We start from the raw sequence: 14385 nt of genomic DNA, 5'->3' as shown, positions 1-14385 counted from the left end.
GATCTCGGCTCACTGCAACCTCTGCCTCCCCGGTTCAAGTGACTCCCCTGCCTCAGCCCTCAGCCTCCCGAGTAGCTGGCACTACAGATGTGTGCCACCAAACCTGGCTAATTTTTTGTATTTTAGTAGAGACGGGTTTTCACCATGTTGGCCAGGATGGTCTCGATCTCCTGACCTCATGATCCACCTGCCTCGGCCCCCCAAAGTGCTGGAATTACAGGCGTGAGCCGCCATGCCTGGCCAAGGCAATGGCTTTTTTCCAGTTCTTTCTGATTCTGAAGTAAGAAAAATAAAGTATTTGACACACCATAATTTTCGCCAATTTTAGGCAATTAATATGTCTGAAAATATTATAAACAAAATTCTTTTATAGAAAAGAATTGTTATAATACCTTTCCCTGTAAAACTTATTCACTGGTATTTATATAGCAGTTCTCTCTAATGAGCCCATCGCAGTACTTGGTGATGACTTTTTCCTGGCAAGTTTCATAGAAGAAATGAGTTTGGTAAAAACTAAATTACTCCTGGGTGACCTGTTAGATCTCTTCTGCTTATTTTCATGTTGTTCTCAGAATGATTACTAAGGTGATTTAGTTAGAAAGTATATTTAAAATAATTTTATTTAGTTTTTGAAAAATTTGTTTGTGGTTTCTTAGCAGTGGTGTTTCACTGACTGTTCCAAAGCTTCCAGCCTGGGCATGGTATTTTAATGGATAACAAATCCCTTCCCACCTCTGTTCTGTACTTCATAGCATGATGGCCACAGTGCTGACAGCACTTAGCTTCCAGTAGTCATTCAAGAGAGTGGCTGGCATCTCTCTTCTGGAATGGTCCCATACCAACTGTGCCTTTGCTTAGATCTGCCATCATAGGAACAAGACTTTAACAACCAGCAGCAGCAGCAAACCAGCATTGAGGCTTTCTTTTTCCCTTTTCAGGCTTCTGGCTGTGATGGGTCGGAGATTCCTGATGAAGTGAAGCTGATTGGGTTTGCTCAGTTGAGTGTCAGCTGATGTATGTCCCTTGATGTCACCCTGATCTGTCATGTCCCACCCCCACCCCTACTCCCTTCAACCCTCCCTCTTTCTGCCCATTTCCTCCCACCCCCTCACTCCCATTTCCTAGCAAATTCAGAAGATTGTGAAGAGGCCGGCTTCAACAAAATGGGATAAAAAAATAATTTTTTAAAACTTACTACACTCCGAGTTCTGCTTTATTCTCTAGCAATCCACAGTACAAGAACAAGCAAATGCCACAGCTGCACGACTGTTGCTAATTTTTCCAAAAGCTATTTAATATTCTTAGCAATCAATTTGGATATCCCTTAAGTGAAAAGAATCTGAAATACACTCAGGTGGTCTTATTTATTGGCAACAAAAGGAATTTTCTATCCAGAAGCCTATTTCTCCTTTCATTGTTGTTATTTCTGTTATAATACTTTAATTGTACATCTGACAATACTGCCTCTTTTATGTTGTATTTAGAAATTAATATACTTATAAAATTAAGATTTATTAGCCAAACTTGAATTCTAGTTTTAAAACTGACTGTGAATTTTATTTTTCATATATTTATGCATTACACACCTTAGCTATAAGAAAAAAAGGGTTTTGATTATATGCTTCTTGCAGTTAATCTTGTTATTTAAACAAAAAGTTTTGGGTCTATCTTTGGAGTATTTGTAACTTCTAAATTTTGAAATGACTGAATTAGGAATTTGGATGCTTATTCTTTTAGTCTGTTTGCCTAAAAACCAATTTACAATCTGACTGTCTCTTGGGAGAGGGAGGTGCCTTGCAAACTTTCACATTAAGAATGTGCCTGAGGCTGCTTTACTCTGGAATAGTCTCAGATCTAAAATTTCCTCTATATAAGGTGGCATATGTTAAGTTTTGCTTCATTGGACCGTTTAGAATGCTATGTAAAATGTTGCCATTCTGTTAGATTGCTAACTATATACCCATCTCTGATTTGGCTCTCCTTAAGTGATAGGGTTTGTTATTCTAAAGGTGATAAACTTGAAAATATCAGAATCTGAGTTTTACTTGAAATTTTGCAGAATACCCAGGTGGAGTGAAAATTGGAAGGGTTTTGTGCAGTGACTAAAAGGTAAAACGCTGTTAAGGTTCAAGAATCAATACTTTCAACCCAAGTAGCGCTCTGCTTGACTGTATATTATGGAACTAGTAAACCTTAGGATTTTGAAAATTGGAGTCTAATCTTTCAGGGAGGTGGGCTCCCAGGATGGTACCATTGCTCTTTCCTAGCTAACCCTAGATATGGCAGCTCTTTAAAGTACTTTAAAAAGCAAATATATATTACTAAGGAAAAAAAGTTATTTATAATTGCCTTGTCATAATTGTTAAGGTGTTCTAGAGCCATTTGCATACAATTTAATGTAATTTCATTCCATTCTATTGTTTACACAACGATTACTCGAAGATGACTGCAAAGGTAAAAGGAAAATAAAAGTGTATTGCACAACGAGATTGTTTTGCATTGTTTCTTTCCTCCTTTAGATATCATCTGCATTACTGCAATGGCATTTAGCACTTTCATAAAATGCCTAGTAAGAGTTAACTAGTGAAAGTGCCCTAGAGGCAGAGTGAGGAGGCATCATGCATCCAGTACAGAGAACTGGGTTTGACAAGTAACTTGAATTAGCATGAGGAGAGAATGAAAGGCAAACATTTCTACTCCATATAGACAGATGGTCTTCGAATTAAAACCCCTATAGGGCTATAGGGGACAAGAGAGAATAATTCCTTCCAACCACTTCATTCATTTTAATGCTGTTAGTCCCTGAGGCTCAGAGTGGTTGAATGACTTGTCCAAGGCCCTTTACAGGACTACTTGCAGAGCTAAACTCCCAGGATCCTCATTTCCTGACATTCAGAGCATGTTCTTTACACTCTTCTGTACAACTTGTGGGTGAAAAGACAAGACCCTTATCTTCTACTAAGAGGATAAAATATACATGAATAACTGGAGGACTTTGCAACATGGAGACTAATCAAAAATCTTTCAGAGGGGTGGACTCCCAGGATGGTGCCATTGCTTTTTCCTAGCTAACCCTAGATATGGTAGCTGTTTAATGTACTTTAAAAAGCAAATATATATTACTAAGAAAAAAAGTTATTTATAACTGCCTTGTCATAATTGTTATATCATTTAATATCTGTATTTAAACATGGTTATAAATATCATTTAATGTCTGTATTAAATTTCCACCCATATTTTCATATCCATCCTAATGGCATTTGAGGTAGTTTGCATACATTCATACAATAGGATAGAGATGTAAAAATGCATAAAGAAATTAGGATGAGGGGACAATAAGAACTGGCTTACAAGATGAATGCAAGGATAAAGTTAGTACATAAAAATCACCACGAGGGCCTATATAATTGCTAGAATACACAGATGTGGACTAGAGCTTCCTACCCACCATACTACCTTAATTCCCAACTATGCAGAGCAATCTACAAATTCAGTATAATCCTTATCAAAATTTTTAAATTGTATTACCCACAGAAATATGAAAAACAATCCTAACATTTGTATGGAACCACAAAAGACCCTGAATAGCCAAAGCAATCTTGACGAAAAAGAACAGAACTGAAAGCACCACACTTCCTGATTTCAAATTACGTTATAAAGTTATAGTAATCAAAACAGCATGGTACTGGTATAAAAACAGACCAGTAGAACAGACTAGAGTCCAGAAATAAACCCATACATGTATGGCAATTTTTGACATGAGTGCCAAAAATATACAATGGGAAAAGGACAGTCTCTTCAGCAAATTTTGTTGGGAAAACTGTATATCCACTTGCAAAACAATGAAATTGGACCTTTATCTTACAACTTACAAATCAACTCAAAATGGATTAAAGACATTATAAGACATGAAACTCTAAAACTCCTAGAAGAAAACAGGAAGAAATCTCCTTGGCATTGGTCTTATCAATGACTTTTTTGGATATGACACCAAAAGCACAGGCAACAAAAGCAAAAATAAAGTGGGATTGTATGACACTAAAAAGCTTCTGCACAGCAAAGGAAATAGTAGACAAAGAGCAAAAGCAAAAATAAAATGGGATTATTGACACTAAAAAGCTTCTGCACAGCAAAGGAAATAGTAGACAAAGAGCAAAAGCAATCTATGGACTTAGGAAATATTTTTAAACTATATATCTGATAAGGAGTTAATATCCAAAATGTATAAAGAACTCATATAACTCAAGAGCAAACAACAACAAAACATTAAAAATAGGCAAAGGACTTGAATAGGTATTTTCCCAAAGAAGACATATAGATGGCCAATAAGCATATGAAAATGTACTCAACATAATTTAATCATCAGGGAAATGCAAATCAAAACCACAATGAGGTATCATCTCACACCTGAAGATAAGTGCTGGCAATGATATGGAGAAAAGGGAGCACTTACGTGCCTGTTGGGGGAATGTAAATTGTGGTACAGCCATATGGAATACAGTATGGAGGTTCCTCAAACATTAAAAATAGAACGAACATATAATCCAGCACTCCCACTTCTGGGTGTATAGCCAAAGAAAAAAAAAGTCAATATCTTGAAGAGATACCTGCACTCTCATGTTCATTGCAGCATTATGCACAATAGCCAAGATAATGGAAACAACTGAAGTGTCCATGAATGTATGAATGGATAAAGAAATTGTTGTGTTGTTTTGTTAAGAGACAGAGTCTCGCTCTGTTGTCCAGGCTAGAGTGCAATGGCATGATCACAGCTCACTGCAGCCTTGACCTCTCAGGCTCAGGCAATACTCCCACCTCAGCCTCCCGAGTAGTTGGGACTACAGGTATGTGCCACCAGACCCAGCTGATTTTAATTTTTTTTTTTTTTTTTTTTGTAGAGACAAGGTTTCACTATGTTGCCCAGGCTGGTCTTCAACTCCTGGGCTCAAGCGATCCTCCCACCTCAGCCTAGAAATTGTTTTATACACACACATACAATGGAATACTCTTCAGCCTTTAAAAAGAAGAAAATAACATCACTTGCAATGGCATGGATGAACTTGGAGGACATTATGCTAAGTGAAATAAGCAGATACAGAAGAAAAATTCTGCATGATCTCATGTGGAATCTAAGAAAGTGGTAGTTATGAGGGGCAGGAGGGCAGGAGAAATGGGGACGTGTTTATCAAAGGGTATGAAGTTTCAGTAATACAGGATGAATAAGTTCTAAAGATCAAATGTACGGCATGGGTACTGTAGTTAATAATGTGTACTTGAAATTTACTAAGAATATATTTTAATGTTCTCACCATATACATAATGGTGACTGAAGAAATATATAGGTTAATTAGCTTGACTGCAGTTCACTGTATTAAAACATCCATTTGTACACCTTAAAAATAAGCAATTTTTATTTTAAAAAGTTAAATTAGGAGAAACACTTTTTCTGGCATAAATTCTTAAAAATTCTTCTAGGAAGTAGAAGTTGTGTATTCAGAAATTTTTAAATTCTCAAAACCTTCATACAATACATATACAGCAAGTTGTGGACAATTTTCTTTTATGGATCTTTCAATAGGGGCCTAGAGTTAAACTGTGTGGTGAGAAATGCAGGTCAGCAAGGAGCTGAAGGAGCACGGTCCAAGGAGTGACTCTCTCTTTTGATCTAGAAAGATAACAATCATCAAAGCTAAAAGTTTAAAGGAATGAGTAGACTACATATCCTTAAAGAAATCGTCTGTGCCTGTTTTTCTTAACCAGGCTTTTCATTAAAGATGACATGCCACAATTGAATGTTGTAATTCTGTTCAACTTCCCTAAACACAGATATTTTGTATTACTTATTTGGACAGATTCACATGCTTTGAGAAACTGAAGGGTTCACAACCTCTTAGTAAAATCAAGGCACCCACATCTCATGCCTAAACATGTACAAAAGCTATTGTGCCTCTAGTGTGCCTATACTGTGGTCAACTCAAAAAGATGTAAAATAGAAGGAAGTTCTCATTTCATTTTACCTCCAATATACAGGGTTGGTTGGTTGGTTTTTTGAAACAGAGTCTCACTCTGTCACCCAGGCTGGAGTGCAGTGGCGCAATCTCAGCTCACTGCAACCTCCGCCTCCCAGGTTCAAGCGATTCTTCTGCCTCAGCCTCCCGAGTAGCTGGGATTACAGGCACCTGCCACCATGCCAGGCTAATTTTTGTATTTTTAGTAGAGACGGGGTTTCACTATGTTGGCCAGGCTAGTCTCGAACTCCCGACCTCAGGTGATCTGCCCATCTCAGCCTCCCAAAGTGCTGGGATTACAGATGTGAGCCACCACTCCTGGCCTAACACCAATATGCAGTTCTTATATGAACAAAATGGTTTTCTGTATGTAAAAAACATTTAAAGAGACTTTAGTTGTTTTTTACATGTTAGAGAACTTTAGAGAGACTTTAAATGCTTTTAAAACATTAGAGAACTTTAAACCTATAAATCGTGTGGTGAAGAGTTCTTACAAATTTTTTTCCCCAAAATTTCCCTCATAAAGCTGGGAAGTTACCTATATGTTATATATCTTATGTGCTGATAAATATGGTTGATGACCACCTCATCTCCATGACCATGAAAAAAAAAAATCTACTACTATATGCAATGACCTTAACATGGAAAAATTTCACATCAGGATTGCCATTCATTCATTTAAATATTGTACCTATGGTCTGTTTAGTATTAAGTAATATACCTTCCTGATGAACCCACCAAGTTGAACTAGTAAACGGAATCTACCATTAAGTAATTAAATTATTCAGTCCATACAGAGATGATGAATATGAGTCAATGAACATCGGAGGACTTCTGCCTAAGTTCGCATTTGCAATTGATAATAAGTGATCTTCGGTCTTCTTTTTTCTTGTAAGTATATTGGACAGGAGAAGCTGTTGCTTAGCAAGGCCTATTTAGTTCATCATAGAATCCTATCAGTATAAAATAGGATGTTTATCCATTCTTTACACAGAGGGTATGCTTCCAGCTCATCCCAAAATGGCTTTATATAATTGAGATTCAATTTAAATATACCCCTGTTTTTGTGTTCCACACATTTATTGTCCAACTTGTTAGGAGATCCTAGCTATGAATTCTGATAGGTGTCAGTGGTGCACCAGGTGGGTGATATGTCAATATTCCCTCAGGACCAGAAGGTTCTAACCAGGAGGTATGTAATGCCTTCCAGGGTTCTAAGTTTCAAGAGATCCAATTACTAGGCCTAATAGCCATAAACAAACGGTTTTCAAATGACAATTTCCATTGTGTATTGGCATGAAATAAAAAATCAAGTGCTATGAGTTTGATTTTAAGAGATTTCCTTTATGTTGATGCCGTACTTCCTGGAGTTTTCAGCTTGGGGTGTACACTACCAGGTATGATTAAAATGTTCAATGCATCCAAAGTGAAAGGATTGGAAGAGCATGTGTTTAAAATATGATAAAGTGGCTGACTCTGTCAACATCCTACACAAAATATCTGCCAATTAACATCAAACACCACCAAGAAAAGGGCTTCTCCCAACCCACTAGACAAGCCATAAAAGATGGTCTCGAAAATGCCCCAGTGATTGCCCCGATGCTATTTTGCTGCAGAGAAAATGCATGGTCAAGTAAGAGTGATGTCCCTTTATCTACCATCTTGCGCCTCGCCCACCAAATCTACCCAGGCTAGTTGAAGCTCTAAGAGCAATGGAAATAAAATGGACACAATCAGGTTATCAACAACTGTGCACTTTTTAACAAACCAATGGATGTCTTAATGGAGCATCTTCAGGTGAACAAGGATCTTATACTGAAGCAATGTACACAAAACTTCCCCCTACATGAACTGTAGCCTACAAAACAAGCATCATTAGCTGAAGAGGTTTATCGAACCCTTATACTTTAACTCATAATTCATCAAAGGGCAAGCAATGTTATTAAAAGTTACTACCCTGTGCTATTGTTGATTGAATTTGGTACAGAATGATGAAAGGTCAGTAATAGAATAATCATTTCTACTGTGCATTTATCCCTCATGTAAAGTACTGGCTTGAGAAACAAAAGCTTACATCACACAGGAAATTTATCACAGAAGAAACAGGCTTATTGTTTAAAAAGAATCTTCAGTAAACTAATGGGTCCATAATCGGAGAAGTAGGATAGTGCCTTTCTTCAAAAAGTGGAAGAGATAATACTGTGGTCCAACCTTGACCCAAATGAACAATTTGGTATTGAACTATTTCAGCAGCAGGATGTAGATGTGTTAGGTAATATTAAGTTCAAAATCAACATGTGATCAGAATCAGATTGAGTACATTCAGGGAGTTTTTTATATACTTAAGTCTTCTTTTTCTCTTCCACACTCTGTGGGAAAAAAGGAACTCAGTGAATCAAAATGAAATGGAGAATTGAGGAAAAGCACAACCACATGGCCTACTGAGATGCCAGTGCTGTTCATGCTTATTGGGAAAGGCTGAATTCAGGTCCACCACACTATTTTCCCATTCTAGAGCATTGTATGAAGCTTGGTCCTATACATTATTGAGTTTGAGTCCCACAGTAGTTCTGTGATAATGTGGATACGTGCACTAAGGAACAGTATTAAGATCTATGTCTTACTGTGTGTTGTACCAAAAAGTTTGAAAGCCACTGCTTTCAGCCATTTTGAATGTTTTCTGGCTATTACTTGCAGCCCAAAGCAGTCACTCTGCTAAGCACATTATACTATCTCATTTAATCTTAACTCTGTCAGTTAAGTGTTATTACTCCCATTTTAAAGTGGAGAAAACTAAGTCTTGGAAAGACTAAGCTGCCCAAGATAACAAAATTAGTACTATAATATGAAGCAGGAATTTGAATGTAGGTTTATGGGGTTCCAAAGCCCATGCTCTTAATCATTATATCAGACAACCTCCTAATATAAGACAAGACACACTTTACTTCAGGTTTGCTGTGGGCCAGACATTAAGCCAAAAGCTTTTCCTACATTACCTTTCTTAAGCCTTTCCAACAACTTTAGGAAACTGGTTTCACTATCTGCATTTTATAGATGAGGAAATAGATGTACAGAGATTGTAAGTAACTTCTCCAAGGTCAGCCAGCTAGTAAACGGCAGAGGGGATTTGAACCTAATTCAGTCTGACTCGAGAGAATTTCCACTATACCATGCTGCCTTTCAAAGGGAAATCCAGGTTTTGTGGAGCCTAAAGTTTATACATTTTGGAGTAAGAGACTCAACGTTTTGGGTACAAAATTATTTGCAGAAAATTAGGTAGAGTCTTGGAAGAGGCCTTGAAGATTATTGCTGGTCACTCCACCACCGTGCCATAGGCTTTTCATTGCACTTGCTTTTTATTTTGTTATTTGTATTATAACTAGCTTTTATGTTCTTCAGTCCCTTTTGTGATATGCCTTCCAAATCCAGAAAGGTAAGTAATTTTCCCAAGATCAAAGAACAAGAAATAGTTGTATGAAAAGGGACCATTTCAGTGTGATTCTTTATCTGAAATAGACTTAAAAAATACAACTAAAATTTTTTAAATAAAAATAAACCAATTACATTCTGTGGTAGTAACATGTAAAACCCGAATGTCTTCTGCTGCAGCTTTGCTGCTGACTGTGTGACCTCACTCAAGTTCCATTTTACTTCATTAAGCCTCGGTGTACTCATTTTTAGATTGAGAGGGATTAATTAGTTGATTATTAACTTCCTTTCCAACATGAACATTCTAGAGGCCTAATTGAGCAGAGGAAGGAGTAAACCGGTTGCTGCTTGACTGAACTGGTCCATCCATTCAGCTGTAACAGTTGAGCTGTTGGTGAATAGGGCTTTAGAAATTCCAATCAGCTAATTAGGGTCTTTTGTTATAGCAAAGAATTGTACAGGGAGAGTCAGGGACAATCTACTGGAAGTTACAAAGAGGTGGAGGGTCATTGCTCTACAATGCAGCTTTATTGCTTTCTGCTTTTTCCCCTGGAGCCTCTTAAAGAAAGCTGGTGGGCAGGAGGAGGGGGAGAGAAAGAGACAGCCTCATCTTCATCCTGCAGAAATCTGCAGACAGCTCTAGGCTTCAGGTGAGCATAGCCCTAAGGCCTTCTCTCAGGATCTGGGCTGCTTTTGTGGATATTATTGGTGGCACCATCCCTCTTGCTTGGAGCTTTCCCCTTCTTTTGGGTGTGGCTGTGAATCGGGGCATGAATGGCCAGAACAGACAGTGGGCATAATTGAGGAAGCGAGAAGTGAGGAGGAAAGAGTCTGACAAATAGTCCTACCCACTCTCAACAGGAGAAAGATAAGGTTCATGAATTTGGAAAGGAGAGCTCTATTTCTCATAAACGGTTGCAGCCTGCAGGGTGACCTTCTCACAGGCTAGGCAGCATAGCCTCTGGCCAGATGCCAGGAACAGACACTTTAAGGGAGGGGCAAAGAGAACAAGAATTTATAATCAACGGGGTGGCCAAATATGCATATTCAATAAGCTATAGGAGGAGTTATGAATATTTATAAGAGGAGATATAGGTGCATGTGCAATTGAGCTTCATGCCCCTTCATTTGACCCATATTCAAGAAATGGTAGCCTCAACATGATCTGAGGGTGAAGTTTTCACCCCTCTGACGTCAAAAGGTGAAGCCGAAGACGTGGAAACCCTTTCTGCACATTCTCTGTGGACTGGCCAAGACCACTCAGTGGTTGGTAGTCTCTCATCTGGCGAAAAAGGAGAGGCAGGGTCAGGTGGTTGGGTCGTATAAGAGGAGGAGTCTTTTGAAAAGGTCTGGTTTCTGTTTAGCCCTTAGGGAAGAAAGCCCAATAGCTTTCTTAGCTATTAACTAAGCTAATCAGCTTAGTTAGCAAGGGATGGGGTTCAACAAGATGTGTCTTACTCCCCCCATTCTGTTGCTTCTGGAAAGAGTCCAGTCTAGATTCCAAGAGAGGGCTCTTGTACTTCATGCAAGAAAGAATTTGGGGCAAGTCCATAAAGTAAAGTGAAAGCAAGTTTATTAAGAAAGTAAAGGAATAAAAGAATGACTACTCCACAGGCAGAGCAGTGGTATGGGCTGCTCAACTGAGTATACTCATAGTTATTTCTTGATTATATGGTAAACAAAGGGTAGATTATTTATGAGTTTTCCAGGACAGGGGCAGGTGATTCCTGGAATTGAGGGTTCCTTCCACTTGTAGACCATATAGGGTAACTTCTTGGCATTGCCATGGCATTTGTAAATTGTCATGGCTCTGGTAGGTGTGTCTTTTTAGCATGCTAATTTATTGTAATTAGATATAATGAGCAGGGAGGATGAGCAGAGGTCACTTTTGTCACCATCTTGGGTTTGGTGGTTTTTGGCCTGCTTCTTTACTGCATCACGTTTTGTCAGCAGGGTTTTTGTGACTTTTATTTTGTGATACCAGGCCTTACCCACCTCCTCTCCCATCCTGTGACTAACAATGTCTGACCTCCTGGGAATGCAGCCCAGTGAGCTCAACCTTATTTTATTCAGCTCCTATTCAAGATAGAGTCGCTCTGGTTTGAACACCTCTGACACCATTATGGCGAAGAATTCAGTTTTTAAGGTTACTCTGGGATCCCCTTGGCCAAGAGATGGTTGGTTCGGTCAGTTGGGGGACTTAGAATTTTATTTTTAGTTTACACCACTTACCCTGAACATGTGGATGAAAGCAGCCATATTGTTCTTGTTGATTCCTAGGATTGAAGTCAAAACCCAAATCTTGGAAATTGCATATTCCTAGTATTTCTAGCATTTTCCTTTGTGAATTGTTAATGATTAATTAAAACTATTAAAAGATAGTTATCATTACTAAAAATAGTAACCACAGAGTGCCTACCATATTCCAGTTGCTTTTCATATGCATTTTGTTGTTATTAAATTATGCAAAGTAGGTATTCCTGTGTCCAATTTACAGCTAAAGGAAATGAGACTCACAGAATTTAAGTAACTTATCCATGGTCACACAGCCAGTAAATGGCAGTCCTGGAATTTGAACTTACATGTGTCTTCCCACCACGCCAAATCGTCTCCCAGTTAAATCTCCATTTTCCCTTATTTATTATGCTATTTGATTGCCTTTCAATCCACCAATATAGTGTAAGCTTCTTATAGGAATTATTTCATATGAAGCTTGAAATGGTAAACAATGTGGTATAGACCTTTATTTAACATTTGTTGGAAAATCCAATAATACAACTGGTAAGAAACAAAAAATCTACCGAGAGAAATATATTGTTGAAAACCAATGATTACAGTCAGACCAGCAGAGAATCCAGACTATAAAAATTGCAAATGGTAGTTGGAGGCAGCTCAAGAAAAGGACAGTCTGGCTGGGTAGTAATATTTGCAGCTGTTCCTCTGTGCTGGCAGCCTTTCAAAGCCACAACTATTAAATGCATTAATAAAAGGAATGCTGTGATAGCACCAGTCAGCTGTGCAAAATGAAGTTAAGAGTGATTGACAGATAAGTAGACTTTAAGCAGCAAATTGCTGAAAAGATCAGCCAGGAGCTGTGAAACATGGAATGATACTTTACTGTGGGTTAAAGAGAAAAAGAATTGATTTGTCCTTGACTAGACCTGTCTTAGGGATCAGTCAATTTTTCCTTGAACTTTTTGGTACCAGAATGATATAGAAGAAGAAGGTTAAACTACTTTAAGTATTACCTGGATAATGCTCACTACCATAAGGGGATTACCTCTGAGTCCAAATCCTTCCTGTCTTGTTTTATGTAGCTCTTTGCCTTCTGTCAGAAAGAGAGACTTATTTTTATTTGTTTATTTTTTTTGAGACAGGGGCTCACTCTGTTTCCCAGGCTGGAGTGCAGTGCCACAGTTACAGCTCATTGCAGCCTCAAACTCCAGGGCTCAAGCAATCCTCCCACCTCAGCCTCAAGAGTATCTGAGACTACAGGTGCAAGCCACCATGCCCAGCTAATTTTTTTTTTTTTTTTTTTTTGTAGAGGAGGGGTTTCACCATATTGCCCAGGCTGGGAGACTTACTGTTAAACAATGATATAATGCTGGACTCTATTGGGTAGTGTGATGGTTAATGCTGAGTGTCAACTTGATTGGATTGAAGGATACAAAGTAATGATCCTGGGTGTGTCTGTGAGGGTGTTGTCAAAAGAGATTAACATTTGAGTCAGTGGGCTGGGGAAGGCAGATCCACCCTTAATCTGGTGGATCAATCTAATCAGCTGCCAGCGACTATAAAACAGGCAGAAAAACACGAAAGAGGGAGACAGGCCTAGCCTCCCAGCCTACATCTTTCTCCCATGCTGGATGCTTCCTGCCCTCAAACATAGGATTCCAAGTTCTTCAGTTTGGGAACTCAGACTGGCTCTCCTTGCTCCTCAGCTTGCAGACAGCCTATTGTGGGAACTTGTGAATGTGTAAGTTAATACTTAATAATATATATATTCCTATTAGTTCTGTCCCTCTAAGAGAACCCTGACTAATACAGGTAATACAGGTAGGGTCCTCTGAGTTTCAGAAAGCAGCTCAGTGTTGCCTTTTAAGAAGAGTGTTACCATTGTCTATGCTCCATTTGTTCAAGGAGACTGCATTTGCTCATGGCAGACATGGCTAATCAATCACAGTTCTAATCCTCATTGAGACTCTGAGTATTTTTCATTACAGCAATCCAGACAACCTTGACCATTTGAGGTTGGCACTTGTGAAAACACAAGAACCTCATGTTTATTTTATCCACAACCATACACATACCACTTAGCTTACAGTTATGTAATAATTGTTGAATTAATTAATTATTGTCATGGCTGATTTATACTAATTCCCTCAAATTTAGAGTCATTAAACATAATTTTGAAAAGATCACAGGATTTCAGAGATCATCCGATCTGATCTCCTGGCAGTCTTCCTGGGAACTCATGCTTCTAACCCTCAGCCTTGTATTTCTTATGCTCTGCACAGAAAGAAATTCCCTTTCTGTTAAAGGAGAAAGATCATGCAAATATGAGATCAGACAGCTTTCTGAGTGGAGCCAGAGGTCGTGTTTCTGAAGCTTTTAATCATAGAGAGAATATGTTAAATGTATGATAATCCCCAAAATGTTATCCCAGAGACACCTGCTCTGGAAAAAACACCTGAGTATACAAGCAGATATTGGATGCATAAACTTAAAGTTTTATCAAATCACCTTGAAGTCCTTAGCTGCAAAGAAATGATTATTTTTTCCACAATGACTGAGCCAGGGAACTTTCTCTACATTCCTGTGCTGAAGACGTTTGAGGCTGAGATTCTGTATTCATTCAGCCTCCAAGGAACCCTTTGCCCCGGGTCCATCCAGGTTGAAGGAGAGCCAAGCCCTCTCCAAAATAACGTTTTCTTCAAATATGTTGTCC

The 14385-nt window shown here is 38.5% G+C and overlaps 1 protein-coding gene across 3 annotated transcripts in view; it reads left to right on the top strand.

Moving 5' to 3' along the window:
- Nucleotides 1-2489, top strand: part of STK39 (serine/threonine kinase 39) — a 296359-nt gene extending 293870 nt beyond the window's left edge. For all 3 annotated transcript variants that reach the window (XM_055108709.2, XM_034954433.3, XM_063595436.1), the window contains one exon: nucleotides 939-2489. In XM_055108709.2, the coding sequence (XP_054964684.1) occupies nucleotides 939-1013 (75 nt within the window). In that variant the 3' untranslated portion in view covers nucleotides 1014-2489. The remainder of the gene's footprint in view (nucleotides 1-938) is intronic.
- The last annotated feature ends 11896 nt before the right edge of the window (nucleotides 2490-14385 follow it).

This window comes from Pan paniscus, chromosome 13, assembly GCF_029289425.2.
Source record: "Pan paniscus chromosome 13, NHGRI_mPanPan1-v2.0_pri, whole genome shotgun sequence".
NCBI classification, from domain to species: domain Eukaryota; kingdom Metazoa; phylum Chordata; class Mammalia; order Primates; family Hominidae; genus Pan; species Pan paniscus.
Note: the sequence above shows the minus strand (reverse complement) of the source record. Positions and strands in the feature narration are given on the sequence as shown.